This window comes from Tympanuchus pallidicinctus, unplaced genomic scaffold, assembly GCF_026119805.1.
Source record: "Tympanuchus pallidicinctus isolate F22 unplaced genomic scaffold, pur_lepc_1.0 scaffold7, whole genome shotgun sequence".
Taxonomy (NCBI): domain Eukaryota; kingdom Metazoa; phylum Chordata; class Aves; order Galliformes; family Phasianidae; genus Tympanuchus; species Tympanuchus pallidicinctus.
Genome location: NW_026294791.1, coordinates 3,224,391 through 3,249,332, shown reverse-complemented (window position 1 = coordinate 3,249,332; position 24,942 = coordinate 3,224,391). Strand labels below are relative to the sequence as shown.

At 41.1% G+C, this 24,942-nt stretch overlaps 2 protein-coding genes across 11 annotated transcripts in view; one reads left to right on the top strand and one right to left on the bottom strand.

Moving 5' to 3' along the window:
• FGGY (FGGY carbohydrate kinase domain containing) overlaps positions 1-6,146 on the top strand; it is a 281,239-nt gene extending 275,093 nt beyond the window's left edge. For all 9 annotated transcript variants that reach the window (XM_052666250.1, XM_052666253.1, XM_052666251.1 and 6 more), the window contains 2 exons: positions 5,208-5,269; positions 5,911-6,146. In XM_052666250.1, the coding sequence (XP_052522210.1) occupies positions 5,208-5,269; positions 5,911-5,989 (141 nt within the window). In that variant the 3' untranslated portion in view covers positions 5,990-6,146. The remainder of the gene's footprint in view (positions 1-5,207; positions 5,270-5,910) is intronic.
• A 1,263-nt stretch (positions 6,147-7,409) lies between these two features.
• On the bottom strand, positions 7,410-17,940 carry LOC128072451 (E3 ubiquitin-protein ligase RNF170-like). Of its 2 annotated transcripts, none has more exons than XM_052666290.1 (5): positions 17,708-17,940; positions 14,954-15,062; positions 10,865-10,938; positions 10,271-10,381; positions 7,410-9,187 (listed from the first exon to the last, which is right to left on the bottom strand). In XM_052666290.1, the coding sequence occupies exons 1-5, from the start codon at positions 17,780-17,782 to the stop codon at positions 8,882-8,884; spliced, it is 675 nt and encodes a 224-aa protein (XP_052522250.1). In that variant the 5' UTR covers positions 17,783-17,940; the 3' UTR covers positions 7,410-8,881. The 2 variants fall into 2 exon arrangements, with proteins under 2 accessions (XP_052522250.1, XP_052522251.1); XM_052666291.1 differs by lacking the exon at positions 17,708-17,940 and adding an exon at positions 16,286-16,479.
• Between the last annotated feature and the right edge of the window lie 7,002 nt (positions 17,941-24,942).

The window sequence follows — 24,942 nt, the reverse complement described above, 5'->3', positions numbered from 1 at the left end:
GATAATGTTGTCTGAGTAACTAAGGGGAAATTCACATTTCAGGGCTCTGCACGGCTTGGGATGGAGGCTGATCTTCCACACATACACTCCTGTCTTTCTCAGGAGTACCTGATGAACCATGGTTTGCTGGACAGCTGTCTCATTGCTTGGCAATGTAATGCCATTGTAACAATGGCAGCTTTTGATCACTTGCCTTCTATTACCACAATACAACTGAGTATAATTGCTGTCTTTTGCCTAAGTGCTGAGGTAAATTAACTTTGGCTTGGGAAGAGAAGCAAGCCATGCATCTCATTCCAGTTGTTCTGAGATTCCTCAATTACTTGTGTTACAATTTCTGGTTGAAAACTGATTTACAGCAGTTAGTTGTCATCCTTTGTGTCTTTCTTAGATGATTCGTTCTTGATGCAATGGCTGTCACTGGACAAGCTATAAAGCAGCACCGTTCTGAGAGAAAGCATGCTGAATTTGCACTTGAGTGCACCTCTTGGTTTTCATGTTGCCTAAAGATTCCTCCTCCAAGTATTTGACCGCACTGTTTTCAAAACTGAAGCATGGTGTGCCCAAACAGTCTGGTGAGCTTTGATGTGTGCTTTTATATTTACAGGCCAAATGCTTCCAGCCACTGAAATTGTGCAGTCAAAATTCAGATAATAATTGGTTTTACTGTTAAAAAGGACACTAGTTAAAAATCCTAACATTTCTTGGGGTTTTCAAATGAGTAAGTGGAAAGAGCACAGCTGAGAAATTGCAGTTGTGCCTGAGTGCCTCATCCCTTTAACTTTGGATGCAATTTTAAGGTACCTAAATAGAGCATACGTGTAAATTCTGAAGGGATCTGATGTTCCCAGGTCATTCATTTCAACGAGATTTAGTTACTTGATGACTTTGGTTTATCCTAAAAGCTATGGCTGAGGTATGTAAATCGGATTTCTCATTTGTCATATGCTTTCAAGGGCCTACATCCCATTGATTTTCAGTAATACTCAGCCACGTAAGTCCTTGAGTCTCTAGTGAAAATTGAACTTACAGACTATTTGCAGGTAGGTTGATCTTCCTGGGCTCCCTCAGCAGTCCCGAGGCAGACGGGTTGCTCTTGTGGGATGGCACAGGATGACACTGGATGCTCTGGAGTCAGGAGCTGATTGACTTGGGAATCAGAGGAGAGCAGACTCCCAGTCCAGATAGCCCTTGTAAGCACCTCCTGTCTGCTCCTCCTGCTGCTGTGCTGACGTTTTTTCCTGGTGTCTCCTGGTATGACACAGCAGGTTGCTGCCATACGTCTGCAACACAGTGTTAAAAACCTTTTCCTTTCCATCATTAAAAGGGCAGAGATTGAAATTTCCAGCATGAGCCGTCAGCTGGACCATGATATTACTGGGAGATCTGCTGCCTGTGGAGGCTTAATTTTAGGCTGTGCCCCAGGTGGTGCTGAAGAGCAGAGTTCAGCCACCAGCGCCGAATGAACGGCTCTGAACAACTGACTTTCCAGAAGGGCTGCAGAACGGCACCTTGCTTTGAAACACTGGTGGGCCCTGGACAGTTTGGTTTGCTGGGCTTCTGCCCTGCTAGGGTAATGCTGTTCAGTTAACTCTCCATGGTAAGCAGAGTGTTTACTGGCTTCTGTCTGTCTCAGCTTTGACACTGTGACAAAAGGTTAGAAATCATGAATGCATCCTTTTATTTCTGCTCCACAGTGCCTCTATTTTTTTCTGTGTAAACCCTTCACTTGCCTCTTGCCCAGCCTTTAGAAATGATGATCAAATGCGAACTTTCAGGGTTTATTTATAGCATAGCCTTTATGTAAAGAGAGAAAAGAAATGATTAAAAAGCAGTTTTACAAAATATTTTGTTTTAAGAGAGAATTCATTGTGTTTAAATCGCTGTATTCATTGTGCTGTCTAGACTGCCAAACAAAGAAGATAGAGCGTCATTCAAATCAAGATTGTGAAATTCTTGGTGACTGGAATTATGGATTTGGATGTCAAGCCTCAAACTATTTCTGAACAGCAGCATTATCGCTTTGCTATATTTAAGGCTTTGTTGGAGACAGAGCAGTGCACAAGGTTGATCTGATTGAGTAATGCGATTCTAATGATCCTTTGTTTCCAGTTTCATTATAAATTCATATTTTCAGTGTTCTGTTCCTCTTTGTCCCCAGAAAATTGTTGAAAAGAGTCTCCTCTGAGAGTAAAGTATTTGTTCAACCCAACAAAGAACAAATTGACCAGATTAAGAGAGGAATTCATGTATGATAGTTTGAGCAACCTAGAACAAGTTGTTGAAAATTGCTGGCTGCGTGTTTTTTTTAACATAGCGTTTGGCATTGCTATGGTGGTTGCTGTGAGAGCCCAAAGCTGTCAATTCCCCAAGACTTGCAGATATTTAGTAGATTTAAAAGTACAAAATATGAAGCTGACCGCAGAATCACAGAATTACAGGAGTTGGAAGGGACCTCTAGAGATCAAATCCAACTCCCCTGCGCAAGCATGTTCCCTATAGCAGGTAGCACAGGTCAGCCTGTGTCCACATGGGTCTTGAATATTTCCAGAGAAGGAGATTCCATCACCTCTCTGGGATCTTGTTCCAGTGCTCCATCACTCTGACGGTAAAGAATTCTTCCTTGTGTTAGTATGGAGCCTCAGTCAGGTGACGTGGCACAGGCAGGGAGGTAGAGGATGAGCCGCGGCACCCGCATTGGCTGTGTCTGCTCGTGTCAGCACTGATGTCTTCTCTCTTGGACCAACCTGAGAAGACCTTTAGTCAGATGAGTAATAGTGTAAAAATAAAACTGGGCTTACTGTCTGTTTGTCTCACAAGGTTGGCTTATCTCCCAAAGAAGTGATTAGTGCATTTTTCAATGCTGAAAGCTGTAAGAGGCCCAGAGTAAAACACAACATTAGTGGAGAGTATTTATGGCAGAGGTAGAACCTTCCTGGGGAGCAGAACTGTCTGGTTTCTCCTGATGTTCCCCAGTAGGGGAATTGTGCACAGAGGGGGTGAGCAGCAAAGGCTCTCCCTTTCATTTTTCTTGCAGTTTACAGCCTTTCAGGTGTCCCTTTTTTTCTTTCACTGGTGTGAACAGTAGTGAACCAGTGTGAACCAGGGCAATTCAACAGGAGTTGTAAAGCAGGGAATTGAAAGCAATGTGACTCTTCCCATTAGTGAGAAAGCTTTGAGGGGCTTTTCTGTGCAGTGCGCCCCTTTTCCTTATGTTTCTTGTGTTTTTCTTTTAAGTGAGGAAACTGTCTGAAAAAGCATTGTTGGTTATACAAGAGGAAATTGTCTTTTGCTTCTTTCTTTTTTTTTTTTCCTGTGCTCATTCATTTTGTGGCAGCCTTCAAGTCCAGCTGGCCATGTAAAGGAGTTGTAAGAGATGGATTGTTGTGCTTCAGTTAGAATCACCTGTTAAAAAACAGAGAATAAGCACTCATTTCTCTTACTGGGAAAGATACCAGGCTTTCTGTGTCAGCATTTTAATCTGGCTGATGAGCAGAATCACTGTGCCAGCAGATTCATGTGTCCCAGAGAAGAGAACACGCTATCTCACTGGAAGTGTTACTTCAAGTGTGTTTCTTAGGGAGTCGAAATACAACCAACTTCTGCATGCGCGAAAGAGTACAAGCATATCAGTGCACCAAAACACTCCTCTGCTGCTTTATCAGAGTAAAATGCTGACCACCAGCGCTGGCAGTGTGTCTTGCTTTGGTAGACCTGCGACTTCAACAGTGTTTAATCTCCTGAAGTTGACAAACATAGAAAATATGTGTTTCGCATTTTGATAGGCAGTATGAAAGATCTGTTGATGCTGAAGGACAAAGCAAACACACCCGGAACACAGCAGTAATGGCAGATAGGGACAGCCTGCAGCTCTGGCACACGTGTGGCATCCCAGGCACTGCGTGCCTTGCTGGCCAAACACCGCTGCCCATGGAGGCAGGGTAGCTGCTGGCCTCACGGGCAGGCCACGTGCATCCTGCCAGTTAGTTCATGATGGCGTTTCTTTAATGCACTGGAAATCAGCAACCAGAAGATGTAAGGTCTGCTGCTCACTTGCTTATCTTCAGAACCTTCCTGCTTGTTGTGAGTTGGTGACACTGTGCTTACGTTGAGCATCCACATTGTAAAGCAGTGTGAGTTCCTCAGCTGTAAAATGCTGGATTAGTGGAAAGCAGAGATTTTACTACAGTAAACAGGCTATAAAATCATCCAACCCTTTTAAAAATCTGGTGGTAGCCAGAGGAGGAGGAGGTGGCTTCCAGCAGAAGCAGCTTGGCGCAAGCGGCTGTTGTCCAGAAGTCACTGAAAATTTCTGTGTCGTGCTTTAGGCACTAACATTAAAATGGACTTAAGGTCCTGCTAGAAACTATGAGGTCTGATAGAGATTTCGTCACTCACTGTTTCTTGAATCCTGATATTTTATGTTTAATGCCTTTCCCTCTGAAAACTTAAGCTCTAATGCTCCTTGTGGAAGAAATTCCAGTTAAAACAGCCTTAGGCTGCTGCCTCCTCTGCTGTTCGAGAGCTTGAGCTTTAGCTTGGCTCCATGCTCACATTGGTGGTCAGTCTCACGCCAGTGGGACTGCTCAGGAAAATTGATAGAAAATCAGAATCTCAGAGATTGGGAAAGGAACCAAACAACTTGGTCCTCTCCCACCTGCACACGGCTGTCCCAGAGACTTCTTCCAAAGGGATCCATCCCTTCCTCTGTCTTTATTTTGGCCAAAAGCAGATTAGGTTCAAAATCTGTTTCTGACACTTTTATCTTGGAATGCGAGGGCAGGACTTTGCAAGATTTATTGAGCTTCTGAAGCACTCTCAAGTCCTTCCTTGCTGCAGGGAATTGATATTTTAGAAATACGATTAAGAGATCTCATGTAATGTATCGTTTTATTTGAGAAATTTCCCCTCCAGGGATGCAGTGTTTAACATTTCCTTTGGTTAGTGTAAATAATACAAGATAAGTCTGTTCTGTCTCAGACTCTCAGTAAGAAAGAGGAACAGATTTTGGTTTACTGAGAGGTCTGCAGTACTTTGTTCTCATGACTACTATATTATGGGATTGAACATATTTTAAGCCATCTGGCCTGTTCAGTCGAAACAAAATACATCAGTAATGTTCCGATTGGTTTTGAAACATCTTGTTCTTGTCAAAAAGTATTTTAAACCAAAACAGGCTTTTCCAGCTTGTGTTTGTCTTTTACTAGGAGGCCATGGCAAAAATGGGAAAAATCGGGCGAGTCGTGCGACCGAACCATGAGCACAAAAGGTAATGCTGATGTTTGTGTGTTCACATACGAGAATCTACCTGAAACCGAGTTGCGCTCTGTCTTTCTGGCCCTGCTTGAATGCATCAGCATTTATGACCGCTGGTTTTTAAAGATCATGTGGGCACCCAAACTCTTCAGCGCGGTGAAGGTGGTGATCTACTCCCAGGAAGCCCCTTACCCTATAGATATCTGCCCAGGCCCGCAGCTTGCCACTCGCGGGTGCCGCTCGCAGCGCGAGAGATGAACGGAGCTGCTGGGGAGGTGCCTGCAGGCTGGGACGGTGCAAGCTGCGCTTCAGCGAGCGCCTGCCGGCCGAGTCCCGCGGCGCTGGCAGCTCGGCGCCCGGGCTCGGAACGGCGCTGGGCGGAGGGGCGCGGGCTCCCCCTGGTGGCCCGGCTGGAGCTGGGAGCGTCTGGGGGGCTCCGGGAGAACTGAACATCAGAGGCGGCTGCGGGGAAACCAAATGTGCGGCTCTAACTTGGAGTCACTCGTTGGGTGGAGAACGCTCTGGCAGTATGCAGGACTCATCCGAGTCAAGCTTGTTATTAGAGTCAGAGCTGCTTTGATGCTAAGTATGCATATTACAAGGGATTTAAATCTTAAATTCTCAAGCTTTGTTGAAATTTGCTTGTTCATACAGATTCTACGACAAGAAATATGAAGTATTTTTGAAACTTGTGGAACATCAAAGAGAGTATCGCTCCATCATGAAAAGCTAATAATCCAGTGGCATCCTCTGAGAACGGCAGGGATAAATGCCTACGATGAGGGTAAATTCATCTTACTGCACCATGCATTGTAAAAATACAATTTTATCATTTGAAATGTCCATTTTTGTTGTTAAGGAGCAATAAAATGCACTCTATTCGCTACGAAGCACGGGGTGTTCTCTACCTGTCACCATGCACACCAGGCACAGTGGGGCTGTGCAGAATCAGAGCCAGCTGTGGGTAGCGCAGTGCTGCTGCTTGCAGGTGGCCTCACAGAGCAGCACGAGGAGCAGCGCCGCTGGCTCGGGTGGATCTGAGCCCCTGTGCTGTGCTTTGCACAGGTATTGCACACGTGGTCCTTGTAGTGCCTGCTGCAGCTACAGCTGAGACATCATTTCCATTGCAGTGTTCTGTTTCCTATTTTTTTTACTCTGATTATAGTATATCTTTGGTGGCTCATACTTGGACATTGTTTTTGCAGCTGTGCAGTCTTTCCTTCTGCTTTTTTGTTTCCTGCTCTTTTTTCTGTGTCAATTCTTGCAGTATAGTGGTTTTGCTGTTGATAATTTGAGCCATTTTGTCTCTTGCAAGTAACCTGCTCTCAGTGCATGTGAATCTCTGTGCAGAAGTGAGCCAGCCCGCTGTTGATACTGAAGGATGAGGCTGTGCAGAGTTGCTGCAAACATGTTCATAATGCAGGAGCATTCCTTCCACCCTGCCAGCTGCATCTCGGCCCTCAGTCCTGCAACAGTCCAGCTCTCCATGCCTGTTCTTACCACGTCACTACACACAATCTCAGCTCAAAACCTGTGTATCTGCACACTCACAGGCACAGAGCTGTGCCCACTGACAGCAGGTACAGAGAATACAGAGGGAGAGAGAGATTTTCCTTCTTTAGGCTTGCCTTTGTGCCTGGACATCCTCCTGGCTGCCTGCTGGCCAATCCTGGTCAACAAGAGGCTTTCACTTTGTTTCAGGTGATTTTAAATACTGTGTTGGACAGTTATTCCTACGGGAAGCTGCAGGGCTCCCAACATCAGCTCACGGCATGGCTGGCCATGGAAGTAGATGCTCTGGATGGAGCTCATGGAGCTGGATGCTCTGTTTGTACACTGCAGAAACATTTCACCTCGGAGAATGCTGTTTTGACCTTGCAAGATCCAAACACTGCCAAGACCTTCAGTGAGATTCTCTGCAGTTCTTTCTCTGCCCTTTGTCTTTTACTTCTTAGTAAAAGATGCTGTTCTGTTTGGGGGCTGTAACTCTGCCATAGGTCACTAATGAGAGCCCTTCTTTTCTCCAGACTGCAGTTTGTGGCCCTCATGGCGAGCCTTTATTATGCCACAGAAACAACTTACGAGCCCACAGAGTGAACATTCATAAAAATGGACTCCATCCTTATACATTTCAACTGATAGCAAAGCCACTCTTTTCTATTGGCATAGGCTTTTATTCCCAGTTAAGTGCAAACAGAAGTTAGACAATAACAAAACTACACTTACAGAACTTGGAAAATACTGGTTTCTGAGGTTTACATGTTTGTAGTCAGCACTCAAAAACATCTGGGAATTTTTTTTAAAGAAACAATGCACTTCCTGCCTTATACTTCATGGAAAAGCAATTGTTGCCATTTCCAAAGTACCCATTGTTAAGAGAGACAGCTTTACAAGTTCAGGGACATAATTAAAGACAATGAAAGTTGATGGGAATAAAAGGAAAAAAAATAACCATCGTTACAAGAAGAGTCTAAGAAGCAAGAGAATAACTGTGACATACTGCTATATCATAGCATACAGTGAAGGGTACAATAAAATATGTCAATTGAAAATGTGTAAAAAGAAAAAAAACAGTTGGAGACCAGTGTATTGTGAACAATAAATATTCATATATTTTAACATATCAATTTTAATATACAACTCATATGTAAAAATGAAGTTCACTGACTCCAAATACATAACAAATGTACAGATTGTACAGTGACAGATGCTTAGGCTTGTCTGGCACACTACCAGCATTTTTAACTTGTCACACTCAACACACACAGCAACTTCAGCAGATTTTCCATAAACTTCTTTATCATCAGAAATGTAGCCTTTATCTCTCCCTAAAGTAGTACCGAGACTTGCAAGGAAAACACAAGGAGTGTTTGGAGTCCACAGAGGAAACAACCATTCATACTGACTTTGTTAAAGCTTAAGAGGACAGAGTTCACCAAAGCTGTAACTTTGTGTAGGTTCAGACAAAAGGCTTACACAGAGGTTTGCCCACACTTCTTGCATGATCCCTATATGCCATTCTCCCCTTGTAATACTCCCATTTTACAGTTGTATTTTTGCTCCAAGCCCGTATTACGATCAGGTTGTCCAATTTTAGAATCAGGACTATACTCATAGCAGAGCTGTAAAAATCTGTATTCCATTGGATATGTAATCAGCTGTGATAGCAAAAAGTACCAACACAAGATTTTGCAGAAGTATTATCTAACGTTACTTGTGTTACTCGAGACCTAGCAAACAGCAGCTTGCTAAATTCTCAAATTAAATTGTATTCAAACTGAACCAAGACATGAAATGTCAAAGCTTAAAAGTTCTAAAAATCTCAACTGCCAGCTGACTGGCATTGTAATTCTAGGTCCTGTTGACAGGCTTAGGCATTTTCAATTCAGGCACTGCATATGAGGGTAAGTTGGAGACACATGAAGCATGAAAGAGTCTTGTAAATACACAATGGCACGGCCTTCTTAGCAATTGCACATCGAATCACTTGGCCATGCCAAATATCACTTGAGCCCTGCTTCAGTCTTTGCAGCAGAATGACAAATCCGTCACATGCTGCCCCAAATGGAGGAGAAGCCTGTCACTGTTTGATTGAGCTTGACTGAGAAATCAAAGTTTGAGTCCCTCAGGATTCTGACAGCATCCTCTGAGCTGCAGACCTTGCCATATTTACCCCGTTTGTTGCAATTTGCTGACAAATGTTTATCACACAAATGAGAAGAAGGGAAACAACCACCATGTCATCAGCTGTTCCGAGTGTTCTACAGAGAGGCCCAGGCATCGTGTCAAAAGGCGACGATAAGCATATGATTGTTCCGAAGGAGCAAACAACAACTCTTAGGAAAAAAATGCACATGAGACCACCCCAGGTGAAGATTCCTCGCAAGGCAAGAGTCAGGAACAACGGCATGTCATAGAGGTAATCTGCAAACTAAACATGCAGAAGAGTTAAGCTCTGCTCCATTCTAATCCATGCAGTTCTTTTGGTTGCACGAGTCTTTAAGCGCTTCTAGATTCAAATCTCTCGAATGCAAAGCCTTTCTGTGCTGTCCCAGTTCACCAAGGCAGGTCAGTTATTTTGCAGAATCTACAGGCACACTCCTAAGGCAATCCTCACTTCCCCGGCGCTTTGCACAGAGCATTATGCTTGACACTTTGGGAAACTGGTCCTTAATGGCTGTCTTGAGTATATGTGCTCTCTTTAAAGTCTGGCATCAAGTGTGTGCTATCAGTACATGAAAAAGAGGCCTCAAGTCTCACTTTAGTGTGGATGGGAAACGTAGGACTGAGTCATTATAATAATCATTCCTGCTCGTTAATACTAATTTGTTGGGTTGGAAAATAACATTCTTAAGCACAGTGCTTAGTTTAGTCCACAGATTAAAACAGACTCCACAGTCTTGTTTGGGCCCCCCACTGGGATTTGACAGGATAGGAAGATTTGCTTTGGTGATATTCTGCATGCTGTCAAGAATGGGTCTCACATGTGCCTCCAGCCCTCATCTTTCACATCACTTCCAGTACCTGTCACGTCCCCACACCATCTGGGATTCCAGCTTTAATGAAGTACAGAGCCAGTGTAGACTGTTTGAATTTGGCAATACCTCATTAAAAAAAAACAACAGCTGCTTTCTAAGCTGGGATCTGCTTTGGAACAAAAGACTTAGATGTAATTTAAGCTCCTGGAGTCCAAATATAAGTTCAAATGTGAAAGTTTTATACTGACTCTCTCTAATTCTGCTTCACTTCCTAAGTGTCATCTTGCACTGCCTTCTCCTCCCTGCTAGGATGATTGCAGAGTGATTTCTCTGGTCTAGAAACTCTAAGAAGCACCATTACTAGAAGATGCTGTCTCCAGCAGTGAATGTTAACACTTCCCCTGTAATATCATCAGTGAGTGTATAAAAAGATAATTCACATACTGAGACAAACCAGCTTTCATTGTTGAGTCTCTTGCAATCCTCTGTGTGTTATGCAGTGCTAACTACATAAATGTAGATTCAGAAATACTTACAGGTCGAGGTTGCCCTGAGAAACGCTTGTTGTACGCTCTGATGTCGTGAACAGTCTGTTTGCTTGGCTTATCGTGTAGCTTTTCGCAAGAGATGTTAACCAGAACCACCACCTTCATAAGGAAAGAATACAGGCGTTACCACTGTGTGTTTTAATCTTCAGTATGAAGGATAGTGTTTAGTAGCACGTCTCTTCATAGGCTCTTTATTGCACATTGACCTTTGTACAGTTCCAGCAGTTCTGCAACAGCAAGAACATCTTCCTTTTATGACCTGCATCCAAACTGCCAGTACAGCAGGCAGGCTCTGGCAGCGGTCGAAGGAGATGAGGGAGTCCCATGTCCTGTATTGCTTTTTACGGAATGTCATCCCAGAGATTCAATAAACTATACAAAAGTAAAATGCCAGAGGCCTGTTTAATATTTGTTGCCTGATAAGATGTGTCAAATTATAAACGTGATTGGCTGCAGAGTCATTCAACTGTGAGTTTTGAAATGCAATGGAAAATTAGAGGATGAATAAAGTTGATCCTAAGAGCTCAAGCTTGTCATTTTCTATTTATTGCAATGCAGATGTATGCAGGGAAGATGTCTTACCTTCTGTCTGCAGAGAGGGCAGATTATTGCTCCCAAACAAGGACTATGTTTCCAGTATGTAATTAGACAAGAGCCTACAGAAAAAAAAAGTTAAGATGCATGGAGTATATTTGAGGATATTTAATGTTCATAGAATGTTATCAGACTTAATAAGCATTCTTTCTACAGTTGACTGCTGAAATGAACGTAATTCTTTGCTTTCATTTTAAGATGTGGTTTTATTCTGCAAACTGTAAAAACGGAGCTGTAGATCTGTGTTGATATATACAGCAACATGGAACTTCCCCCTAACGAAGACTCTGAGTGTCTTAGTATCTTATTCTTGCAGCTTCCTTGATTGTGGATGAAGCACTCGGGAATACAAGAACCCTTCCAGTATGTGTACATACATGTATGCATTGCACAGTACTGTGTGTACACTGTGGAAGAGTTAATTAATGCATTCTTTTTGATTTACCAGAACAACTGCTAACTAATTTCCAAATGCAGTGCCATCTTAACAGCAAGCTCTCAGGTGTTGAAGAGGGCAGAGTCTGAGGACACTAACATTAGCCTGTGCACGTCTCTGATAGCAGTGCTTGACATACATGAATATCAGTGCTGGTACTAACAGCAAAAACAACAAAAGATAAATAGCATCTAATCAGAAGTAGCACAGCTTGACTTTCAGCTCCCAGGTTCAGTGTGACAGTCAAGAGAAAGTATCTCTTAACATGTAAACTGATCAAATTTGACAAAGATCAGAGTTGAAAGCAGCAGTGGAACACTGTATTGCCATTTTGTTGGGATTGTTTTATTGCATTGAACAATGGTGTTTGTTTTTAAAAACAACCAGTAAGTAGCTTAAGAAGTATTACAGCAGGAAGTCTTCAGGAGCCCTTACTGCAGCCTTTTTTGTACCTAGACTTTCTTTCGCATTGTCATTGAAAAGGATTTTAGAGGAGAAACGTGTCTGAAGTCAAGTATAAAAAATGTTCATGCTGTCAGTTACCTCCTAAAGAGGACATCCCTATATTAGGGATGATACATTTGCCCTAAGGATATTTTCGTGAACCTTGCTCTGACTTGTGCACTTTGTTTTTATTTCAGTGCAGGGTTTTTCTTTCAGGCTCTTCTAGTTTGTTTGCACAGACAAAGTTAGCTGGGCTCACTGCTGCATTTATATCTAAATCCTCATGTGGTATATATGAACTCAGTCTGGCAACCAGCTTCAAGCCTTTGCTTGAACTTTTGCATTTGACAGCCATCATGCCTGACTTCAGGAACTGCTTTGACCCTCTGGATCCAGATGCTGTATCATGAGCCACACAGTTGTTTCTGTACTCAGTCCCAGTGATGACAACGGGGTACTAATGGATCTCACAGTTCTTTGAGGGCTTTAAAAATAGAACCCCATGGAAATTAAAATTTGCTACATGCAAAATCCTGTATTTAGTGGAACAGGAAGGGAAGGACTCCTCTGAAGTTGACCTATTTGCGCTTTGGTGCATTTTTCATAAAATGGGCAAAATCCTGTTTTAATCTAGCCTGCTACACAACCTTCTGAGGGAGTCCATAGGTTTTTCTAAAATACCTTTGAGGTTTTTGTTAATTAGAAAAAAATAATATTGCACAAGGATCATTTTTCAATTGAACTTCCTGAGCATATGGTTCAAACTGAAGCTGAAAAGGAAAACTTCAGGACAAACTGTATGAATTACTACTAATAATAAAATCAAATGTTTTGTTTTTCTTTTTATAAGCCCATATTAATCTTCTTTAAAAGCTCTGGGTTGACCACATTTTTTAAATAAAACTTTTACCGGTGTGGAATTTATTAAGAGTGCTCAGCATTGCCTTAGCTCTGTTCCATGGGGTACTGGGAGAAGTTTTATTACTGATTTCAGTCAAAACAGACTTAGATCTATGCAGAATGGTTTTGATAAGCCCAATGTAAAATTTTATTGGTTTAAGACATGAAAAACAGACACGTTACGCTTCTACTACATCAACATAGTCAGAGCATGGATCATGCACTGCACTGGAATTTATGCTTCAGAGTGTAAATGATGAGGTATTTGGGGAATGTAAAGCCTATTTAAAAAGATAGAGCTAATAATCATGTATACCAAGCTTATAGATGGTACTTCTCCACAAACCTCAAAATAAAAATAAAGCCCAGATCATTATGTCTGTAGAGTAACTGTCGAATCACAGCATGAAGCACCGATGGAGCACCTGGGGAAAGGCCCAGTCAGCCCTGGAAGCACAGGTGAAGGCAATTCACCTGTGAGACAGGAAGGGGTGGAGCCTGGCTGCACCTCTCTTAGACCTCATTTAAGGGCCGACTGCCCCAGGAAAGGGTTTCTGATGGGAGAGCCTTTCCTTGTGGAGTCTTTTCTGTGAGCCTGAATCCTTGGACATGGGTGAGTACTTTTCCTTTGTAACACCATTGCATCTGTGCTGGTCCTTTTGCTGTAATGCTTGTCTATCACCTTTCCACTGTGCTGACCTTTTTGATTGTAACAGTGTCATATTTACAAAAGGGAAATGGACAATTAACTAGGTCAGAGAAGGAGGAAAATTAATGACATCTGTCATCGTGTCTATCTTTGTATTTGAAACTGTAACTTCTGTGACATTATTTGAAACATGTTTGGAGGCCATAAGCTTACTGTTTCTTCTGGAGTGAGTTTTATTTAAACTATCCTTTTCCTTTGTGGTAGTAGTGTGTAGTAAAAAAAAAACATGAAAAAAGTTAAAGTATTAAATGGTGTCATGCATGTTGTAGATGGGCCCTACAGCATGCCTGTAGCTGTTGTCACCCCACTGATCTGTTGTGGCTTCAGAGGATGGAGATATTAGCAGTGTTGATGAGGGCTGGTCTGAGAGAGCATTATTTCAATCTAGAGAAAAATGACACTTCCTCGAAACAAAATTAATTCTTATTGTACCAACAGGTGTAATACAGGGCCTTGTTTTCATTTCTGCTTATGTCTTTTTATAGCAGTCTTACACGATGAAGAAAGTGTCAGTGGCTTGTAATTATAAATTAAACTTGCTGTGAGGTCTTTGAAAAGCACAGGAAAGAGCTTTATGTTTTTGCCCAGTGCATTTTGATATGTTTTGCTGCTGGAGAATCAGATATTACTGCCTCCAGCAGCCTGTGTGACCTTCTGCTGGAGTTTACTGATGTTATGTTGCACAGGAGCACTGAACTGCCTTCAATGGCAGTTTCAACCTTATCAGATCATAAACTCCAGTTCTTTACTGTCACCCCCTGCAGTGGTGACGACAGCATTCAGCAAGGAACTCGATAAGCAGCTGGGGCAGTAAGGTTGTAAACTTTGCCTGTAAACTCACTGGAGTATGTATGTCAGAGGTCTGAGAGAAACTAAGTTCATTTCCACATACTTGAATACAAACTGGGTTTCTAGGCCTTTTAATTAGTCCATGAGTTTGTGCTGTAATTTAACAGCACCTTACAAAATTATGTTACTATTTGTCTTGTGTCTTCCTGGGCATTTCAAAAGTGGCCCCTTGTATGCATGAAGGCAATAAACAGAAAAAGATTAAACTTGTTATTAGTGAGGGAATTTACTTCAGAAATCATAGAAACATATCCTGAGATGGAAGAGACCCACAAGGATCATGGAGTCCAACTTCTGGCACTTCGCAGTACCATCCAAAATTTAAATATGTCTAAGACTGTTGTTTAAAGGCTTCTTGAATGCCAGAAGGCTTGGGGCCATGGCCACTGCCCTCGGGAGCCTGTTCCAGTGCCTGACCACCCTCTGGTGAGGAATCTTTTGCTAACCCAGCTGACCCTCGCCTGACACAGCTCTGTCAGATCCTGCTGCTGTCACCAGAGAGCAGAGATCAGTGCAGCCTCCTGCTCCCCTTGTGAGAAAAATGTAGGCTGCCATAAAGCCTTTTCTCAGCCTCCTCTTCTCTGAGCTGAAAAACCTAGGGACTCAGCTGCTCCTCATACCTTTAGTTACTGGGAGAAATGCTTAGAATGGTTCCTGCACAGGATTTGATATCTCTGTGGGAAGTGTGCTGCGTTTAGTAGCCTTTATAAGCACTGCACTTTCAACTCAGAAAACTTACCGCAGAATAGATGTCCACAGTTGGTTTCTACTGGCAGAGTCACTGTTTGGAGACAGATGGGGCAGCTGAAGTCACTGTGATTACTAGGTTGCTGAACTTGGAGTGATTCCTGAAAGAGAAGTGGTGCAGTCTTCAGTAAAGTACTATTGCAATTGACACACTCAGTTTAATAAAAATCATTTATTATGAATTAGCAAAGAATCACAGAAGGTAAATAGACGTGTTGGCACAACTAATAGTTACCTCAGCAGGTGGTGAAAATTGGGCAAAGAAATTACTTCTGTAATCCTACAGGAAGGACTGGTGTCGGAGGTAACTCAAGTCTAGTAGAGTGACAAATGACCTCTGGGCAAATATCTTCTGACACAATATTATCTAAACTCCATAAGCACTGAACAGTTCTGTATTTTGCTTTCCTATGCAGTACTAGTATAGATTAAGAAATGAATTATTTCAACTGATATAAACTGTAATAATTTATGTCAGCTGAGGAACTGCTTGGAGTTCCCAACCTCTGTCTGTAAACATATGTATACACATCCATGTACTACATAAACTGATGAGGTAGCTATGCTATTTCTGTGAAGTACTTACACACTTTTCTTTGTGCACATTCCTTTGTCTCACAACAAAGCAAACATGTTTCTGATTATCTTGAGTCAAGGGAAACCCAGCATTCCCAGACTGTAACTGATGGAAATTGTGAGCAGCATTCTTGCCCTCTGCAGTCTCAACAAGTTGAAACTACTTGTGTGTTTTGTATTAGAATGTGTTGTACAGCAATTAATGCTATATGATTCCTAAAGGATGAATGATTATAACTTTTCCAATGATTCATCTTCTGCTGACTTAACATGGGCAAATCTGCAGAATGAAGTTTGTGCTATTCCGAAAATGGGAAAACTGAATGTTGCTATGTTGCTGTATGATACCAGTTCTGGCTGCTGAAGTAAGCTCCTCATCAACCAAGTGTTGAGAAGCTCTATGCTGAGAACATGAAAGTTAGGGCTTTATGAATTACAGCAAGGAAACAGCCAGTGATCCTCTGATGGTGACACCCAATGAAGAATATCTGCATGTACAGATGCAGAAAAATCATTTGAATGTCACAAAGCAGCGACTTTCATTTTCTTGTAATCTTTCTCTTACTGAATGAAGCAATGTGGGAAATTTGTCCAGCTCTCGTGACTGACAGGTGTTAGGTTCCATGAGAAGAAATAGGCATTTCTTTATATGGATAATGAAGCAGTGAGTGGGCTTATGATGGATGTTGGAGATTTCTGAATCCAATAGGTACTGGGCATCGCGTGCTGCTAAACACAAAGGTAGTACCTCTAACACTGAAAGAGTGTTCTGGGGAAGCTTCATAAAACTGCCTGTTTCTTCATTCTTCTGTAAATATCCACTGCAGCACAGAGGGCTAAGTGGGTCTGGTGTGACCTGGTGGGGGCATCCTTACAGTAATCAAGTGATTTGAGTCGCCTTCAACAAAGATGTCAGTGCCTTATGCTTGTCCCAAGTAGACAGGCTAGGAAAAACAAGTTGAATCTTTCATTATTTGAATAGATTTTTGTGCAAATAATCAGTTTTCTGATGCATTTAGTTCAAATGCTTGAAGCTGCGTTTGAGATGACTTTGTGCTGGTTAGAAGAGGACTGTCCAGATGGACCTGATAGAAGGCAGTCAATATCTGATACGGATATTTATGTGCCAGAATAAATTTCCCCCTTCCGAAATCTTGAGCCAGCCTTGGAACATTTGAATTGAAGACTGAATTAGAGATTGAAGCAGTGATTATGGCAGCCAGCATTTTGTGCCTGTTTGTTCTTGGTGGCACTAAATAGTCATAACAAAATACAACATTTAGTGTGACTGGGCCCAAAATAAAAGACCTCTAGGGATCTTCTTCTCGTACACTAATTCAACATGTGATCTAGAAACAGCAGAATTAAAACTGTCACTTCTAACATTCCAAGCAGCTTTAAGTTCTGCTACAATCAGGTCTTCATGTTTCTATTCCTTTGTGAGCACCACAGGTGTTTTGGCTGTTGGGGTGATCAGAGCTCAGGTTTTGAAGCCCTTCAAAACAGAAGTTCCCTGTGTGAAAGAGTCAATTTTTCTGAGGGGAAGGAGAGGGCAGGGGAAGGAAGAGGTCTTCTCAAATTTGGATACAGCTTTTGGCTCAAAAGGAAAAGTGAGCATTTCAGGGGAACTTTGGTAGAGCAAAATCAAGCCTGTATTACTAACATGTCACTAGACTCAGTACAGTTTCATATTTGTATGTCAGAGAAAAACATGAAATTGCAGAATAATCCTATCATTGATTATAAAGCCAGAAGCTCCTAGGTGTAACAACTTTATTTCTGCAATACAGCTCAGCTCACTGCACTTTCAGTTTTCCCACAGTGATGCTTGTAAAGATCACTGATGAGTCAGCCTGTTTGAAAACAAGGAATTTAAGTGAAAAAAGCAATTAACAGAACTGCTTCCTGTGATAGGTGAGCAGTTGCTCCTTGCCTTGGTTACAGGACAACTGAGATGATCAGTGATGATGCATTGGACAGTTCATTATTTAAATTAGATCACAAGTAAAATAAGAATAAGATGTTTTACAAAGGAGAATTTACCTGTACAAAATTTCCAAAAGTAATTTAATGATTAAAAGTATTAATAATACCTCAATTATTTATGAATAACCATTCTAATAAACATTTCCTGCCTTGGTTCAGAAAATGCACATAAAATTTAGCTTACCATTCCTCTTTGTGGAAATGTTTGAGAGGAGCTCAGTAAGTTATGCCAGCTGTCAGTGTTATGGTGTGGAATCATTCATGCAGGCCTGCTGGGTGTCATTGTCAATTATTAACTTGCTTCCCCATGGCAAGAGTCTCTCAAATGTTCTAAATAAGGTTATGAAGGAAATGCGAGGGTTTTTTGTTCCCTTCCATAAAGCAAATCTGCTTTAAAAAAAACCAAACCAACAGGAGTCTCCTGGGTAAAACAAACAAAAGCAACTCTAAATTTTCCTCCCAGGAGATATTGAACATGAACAAAAAGATACCGGAATGTAATAAAAATATTGCGTTCCTATTTTTAAATATTAACTGGATCAAGGGCACGCTGCAAGGCAGTTTGATAACCTGAAAAAATAGCAGCCTATCAATTGTGTGGACAAACGATTAACTGTAGTACTATTGTGAAAGAGGCTTAAAACTTGCCAGACACTTGTGGTACTTTGGTATTGCAGCAGTGCAGAATCAGGTTGAGTAACACAGTATCATCCAATGAAGCAAGCAAAATGTGGAAGTTAAGCAGATCTAACTTGTTAAAATATTTTTAATTTATCAGCATATACACTTCATAAGGTATTTATTCTTTGTCATGCTCTGTAGTCCTTAAGAAAGGCTTGATTTCTACAAAGATGTTCTCCAATTTACTGAAGCAAAACTAATAAGGAAACCTGTCAAGGCCTTGGTTTTGTGCAGTGCTAACCACCCTGATCCTGACTCAAGAAGGCATTGAAGCACGTGCCTGATTTTCAGCCCTAGAGAAACACATAACCTCTTATGGAGAGGTTGAGTGGGAGTCAGTAATATTGGAATAGAAATACGCTTAGTACAAAAATAATGCCCCTGGCATTCCTGCTGAAGCACTGATAAGCTAAACAAAACACTTTTCAAAGACTAATAACCGGGTGGGATTTGTAGCATAAACAATGCTCCTTGTTAGTCACCAGTCCCTAGGGCATCTTCCTCACTGTGTTCGAGATAAATTGGCAACAAATGAAATACTGTATGTGATTTCCTGCCCTGGGTATGCATGCATGCTTGCATGACAGTGTGATAGCTGTCATTTATTATTTATCTAAGTATGTATACAAATCTACAGTGTGATTTAATTACTTGTTGAAGGTGCCAGACTAACAGATGCAGAAGCCAGAGCTGTTTCTTTTTCCAGAGAACTGACGTGGGTAAGTAGTGGCATCCTTTCCAGGCTGTTCTACTACAGTGCTTCACCCCACTGGACTCCAAGTATCTGAACGGAGCTCATTTTCTCCAACATCTTCCCAGCTGCTCTTCTCTGCTCAGCATATTAAATCCATAAAGGCTGATAACAAGGATGTCAGTCCTTGTAAAGAGTCTGTTTTATTTTTTTTTCTAGACAGGAAGATTATTCACTGGAAAATTGATTTAAACACATCAAATTATTTTTGCTAGTTCACACAAGTATTTCATTACAACTTAGTAAAGAAAGGATTGGGATTGTTTTAATACCAAAACTCCCCTTGACAAAGTAATAGCAAAAAGACTGTGGACTTTTCATAAGGGTGAAATAAACCCAGATCTCCTTTTACTTGCCAAGAGCTGTATGCATTTGTATCATGTCTCTTGCAGTTGCTTATTTCCTTATGGACAGGCTGCTCTTGGAAACTGGATGATAAAAGCTGCATCATTTCAATAAGCAGGATTTTGTCTTCATTTTTTAATAGCACTCAACCTATTATTCCTTAGTTACCATTAGAGTTCAAGTGGTCAGGTTCCATCAAAGTCAACAGTTGGCTTCAGTTGGTCCGTTCTTGCCAAGCCCTTGGATTGCTTGCATTATTAATTCAGTTTTCCACATAAAGCTTCCTATTCTTCCCAACTAAAGTTGGGATTGAGACATAAAAAGATGTGAAATAGCAGAGTTTTGGAGCAGAGCCTATTGAATGACATTTGACACAAAGTAAGGGGTTCAAGGCTGAGATGGGATTCTGCATTATGAATTCCCAGAGTGTCCCATCTGTGACTTAATTCCATTCTGGGGAGTAAGAGTGGTGAATGCTGGCTGCTGGATACAAAACATGTAGGCAGTGCTACAGTGTTCTGCTGAAAGGAAGAGCCAGGCTATCAGAGCTGCTTTTGACATGGCTCCTAAGCAAGAGGAAAGCATGTCAGACCAGCTGTCACTGAATTGCATCACGAAAGCAAGGGAGAAATCTTCTAAAATGGAAACACAAGAGAAAAACTAGCAAAATCAGTGTATTTTATCTTAAAAGAATGATCCAGGCACAAAAAGTAGCATTGTTGGAATTGCCAATTAAAATAGTTAACTGCTCTGCTACTGCTTAAGAGTGAACAATCTGGTAAAAAGAAGCTCAATCCACTGCTGCAAGAGTTGGATTTCACTCTGCAACACAGAATCTTAAAATCTGAATAAAAATGTGCTCAAGACATTCGGACAAATTGAAGCTTATTTTACAAGGAAAAAAAAACTTTGCTATAAATACAAAAGGAAATTTGAACTCATTTTTGACTCGCGCCTGCTAACTTGCTGTGTTCAAAGTACTGTGATGAGCAACAGAACAATCCATGTTATGCTTTACATATCTTGCCCTGTTCAGCTGTGGTTGGGCTTGGGACATTTGTGTCACTTGATAGCAAGTGATAGCTATGATATTTTCACCAGGTGTGTTTTATTTTGAACACAGTTCTCTTCTTCAGCTAGAGAGTATTATTTGAATACTCTATTTTTAAAGCATATTTTTAGTGAATTATTTATAACAGTGTATAAATGTTAAGAATCGTTAAACAGAATGGAAGCAAACAGGTTATTAACATTTTATTCAGCTGATCTTGAATACTGATGATAATGTTTCTTAATAGTAAGTAATATGGAACATAGTTTTGAAAATCTTGTCTTTTGAGAGATCAGATATTTTACCATAATTGGTTTGTGAGTGCAAAACTGTGTGTCAGTACCGTGCCACAAAATAAGTCTAAAAAGATTGCTCCTTGTGACCTCGTCCACTGTACACACACATATGCACACAAAAGATAAGAGTACCAAAATAGAAGTGCAGATATGTGTGAAAAAGTAAACAAAATGCCCAAAATAGAGAGGAGCAGATAGGAGATTGATAAACGTTAGGAAAGCAACTGAGGAAGGTAGAGAGCATGGTGGGAAGGGAGGCGACAGTGAAAAAGTGAGGTCCCATTGGTAAGCAATAATGTTAGAGAGGTGTAACTTAATTCTGCTGAAGTTGCTGCTCATGACAGCTCCTCATTCTGAGGTATTTTCCTGAGTAGATGCAGGTAGGCCATGCCTTAAAGATTATAACCATTTTTTTCTCCTTCTGTATGAAGCCAAAGATACAATGTTTTCCACCTCTGACTTTGTTCCCAGTGTAGGTTTTTTTTTATGGAATTTTGGGAGATATCAGGACTTTTGCTTCTGTGGCATTATCTCCATGCCTTTTCAACCACTCCTTGCCTGGGGGTGATGGAACACTAAAGCATATGTTATCTGTCACTCACTACATTCATCTTTTCTGTTTCTTTGAGGAGTGATCATGGAAGGTTGTCTCAGTACAGTGTTCCTCGTCTTCCTGACCCTGCAAAGCGAATTTCCTCTCATTTCTCCCACTGCAAGGGAGAAATGAGAAAAGAAATTCAAGGAGATTCAAAGGAAAGGGCCTCAAGTGGAGAAAGTATTTCCAACAAATATGAAAGTATTTGAAAGGCACTTAATCCATGTGGAAATATATCTACCTTTCAGAAAAGCTCAACTACAAGACTCCTTTGAAGAATATATACTCATTAAAAAATAAAAAAAATAAAAAAAAATTAAAAAATACTTAAAACATCCAGAATTCCTGATGCTTTTCATGATGAGTGCATTAAAATGCTTTTCATCCCCTGTAAGAGACAAAAATCTCTTGAAGTATTTTACAAAATAATACTTCAGTTACATAGAAAACAAAAATTAGATTCATAATAATTACATTGCTCCTATTTCTGAGGGGATAATTGACCTGGAAAGTATTGCAGAGCATTCTCAAAGAAAAATCAATATAATCTTCTTCAAACACCTGAGATACATCAACATAGTAGCACAGTAGTCAGTCATGCTGGTATCACAAGCAAAACAGGCATAAGGTCTATATTGTGTATTTTCCCTTCATAAGGGAGTCACAGATAACAGAACCTCCTGACCTCACCAGAAGTCATACAAGTGCATAGACCTGTAGCTTCAATGGTTGGTTAGCATTTCAGTCATCAGTACTGCCTCTTTTTACAGTTTCTTTGATTTGGTTTTGTTTTTCCCTTCTTTTAATCTCCTCTGGATATTTGTTTGCTTGTTTGTTTTTTCCTGCTAGGAATAAGGAGGTAAATCAGACAGTGCTGTAAGGTTGTCTCTGTATCTCCCTTTCCCTGGGAGCTGCTATTCTTGTAAAATGCAATTAATGGTGAGATTGGAAAGCAATAATGAAATTAGCTGTTTCCGCATTCCCTAAACCAGTGTCCCAGAGGAGTAAGCAACAGATTGGTATGGCTATTCCAGCTGACACAGGTCTGTCTGGTAACTTTATAACAAACTGTCAGGCCATGGGGGCGCAGCATTGATCACAAGACACAGCATTGGGTGCCAGTGACCTGCGGTTCTGTTTATTGAGCAATCAGGACCCATACCTGTGCAAGACCAGTGAGGTATTGAAGAAGATTTTCAGTCAGTTCAATGACTTTACATTAGAATAATGTGCATTTTCTTCATATTCTATGATTTTAGGTGTTCAGTTATGCTGAACATATATTTATGTTTATTATACTAGCTTCTAAACTGGCCACATCTTGAGGATAAATGGAGATAAAGTGCTTTTTATTTTTTTTAAATGAAAATACTAAAAACTTCCATTATAAAGAGAGCTTGATTGATTAGGCAGCAGGATATGTATAGTGTAAAAATTATGACAGGACATGAAGGGACTCGTGGCCCAAGAAATACAGTATTATATACTTTGTATCCCGTAATTACTAAGTGCATGCAGTTTGGTAATAGGTTAGTTAATATTTTTTGCATCTGAAGCATTCAAATATGCCTTCGCTCCACAGCGTATCAAGAAGCTTCTTTGATGTTTGAAGCTTTTGGAAGATGGCAGGTGTAGTGGAAATACTAAGTCATGGCCTGAACCAGTGATAGAGCATCTGGTGGGAAGGCAGGGCCAACACAGGGGAGCTCAGGTGCATGCAATGCATCTGAGTGAGTGGAAGGGGTGGAGTCAAGATCCACCCCTTTCCAGACCTCATTTAAGGGTTGGCAGTGGAGGTGAGGGTGCCTTTCCTGGGGATCCCTGCCCACCTGAGGCTTTCTGTAGGTAAGCAGCTCTTTGCGTTTCTGCATCCTTGGCTGCTGCATTTGGGTTTATTCTCATTTGCTGTAGCCAAGGACTTTGTCACCCTGCAATTATGCTATTGTAGCATTACAGTAGGGAAGTGCATACTTCCATAAATTGTGTCTGTCAAGCTACTAAAAATGATAGAAAAGCTGAGATTTGTTTTTCATTTCATTCGAATGGCTAGGAATGTGCATGTTACATAACTAGCCACCAAGTGTCACTGTTTGGTATTTTTCATTCCAGTGTCTTTGTTTCCAAGTGCTTAAAAAAATCTGTAAAAGCTGTAGTTCTTTAAGTGAGGGTTTTTGAGCAAGAACAAGAATATCTGCTAAACCACAAAAGGTATGCTTATTTGCCATGCGAATCACCAAGACATACTGTCCAAACTAAGCATTCAAATTATTGGTGATATTGTAAATTCTATTGAAAATAAAACCTTTTATTTTTATGCCTACCAATTTAAATTACTGCAGGAAATGCCATTCTTTACTGTTACGAAAAGTAGCCCTTTCTAAAAGACCATCAGATACTTCTGTCAAGAAAGCAAAGGAAGCATCAAAAAGATTGAACATGGTTTAAATAAGTTCCTATTACAAGAAGTAATTTATCTTGACTCTAAAATGTAGGTAATAGCAGACATAAAATGTCACGAGACTGAACTACAATACTGGTGTGAGGTGCCAAACTAGATTGGAATGTTATTACAGGTCGTAGTCTTTTATCTTGATTGGCACAAAACCAGAATTTTCAAGTGTGCTGAAGGTTGCAAATAAACTTCCAGCTAGGATTAAAAAATAAAACCTAACCACCTCAACTTTGCATAACTTAAACAGCTCCCCCTTCTTACTACTACATCTACTCCATCATCGAACTTCAAGCACGCCTTGCCCACACTGCGGAGTTCCTGACAAGCTTTGGTACAGCTGCAACTGGGAAGATACAAAGTTACACAAATTTGTATTGCAGTTCTCTGTACAATTCCTTATGGCTTCAGTGTAACATTCCTTGGAAACACTGTTATTTCGGTGAGCGTTCCATCATAGAGTCAGACATCTGAGAAGGGCAGAATAGCCACAGAGTATGGGTGTGCAAATCTCTTCTGATACAATCCCAGGTTATCGAACCTGTGCATTTTGCCTTTTCTTTGTGATTAGCATCTGTCCTACGGATCTCAACCAACCTCCCTGTACTATATACAGTCTGTATTACCTTTCCAGTATAGCCATTCCATATGAACAATTTTTTGATACTTCTGAACAAGAAACAACTGTGAATAGGGCTACTAGACCTCGGTAGAATCAGATGCTTCCTTTCTGTCTGTACTATACAGCCCTCTAGAGGAAAAGTATTTTCTGCAGTCTTTTCTGTATTTATGGGAGATGACCCCACTGAAAGTAGAGCATGTTGTCAGGGCTGTGAGTGCAGTAACAGGCCTTAGTGGCCTCACCCGGTTCCTTTTTCCATACCCTCTGCCCATGGGACCAGGAGTTCTATTTACACTCAGCCCTGGGCCTTCAGCTCAGTTACAGCTATGCGTAGCTATGGACTTCACTGACCTGCACTGTGACCTGTGGAATGAATTCCCAGACTGACCTCAAAACTATTTCATCACTGTGCTGATCACGGGACTGTCCCTGACCTTGAGCAGTGGGTTGCCTTCCTGGCTTCTATACTTGTCTCATCATGACAAGGCACAGTGTACTTGCCTCATCTCTGTGGACTTGCCTTACCACCTGCACTCATGGCTGATGAACCTCCTCGATTTACCTGCCTTGTTTAAATACTGTGGCATGGGGCTGGCTTGCTCTTGTCTTTGTCTTCCCTGGAAAGTAGC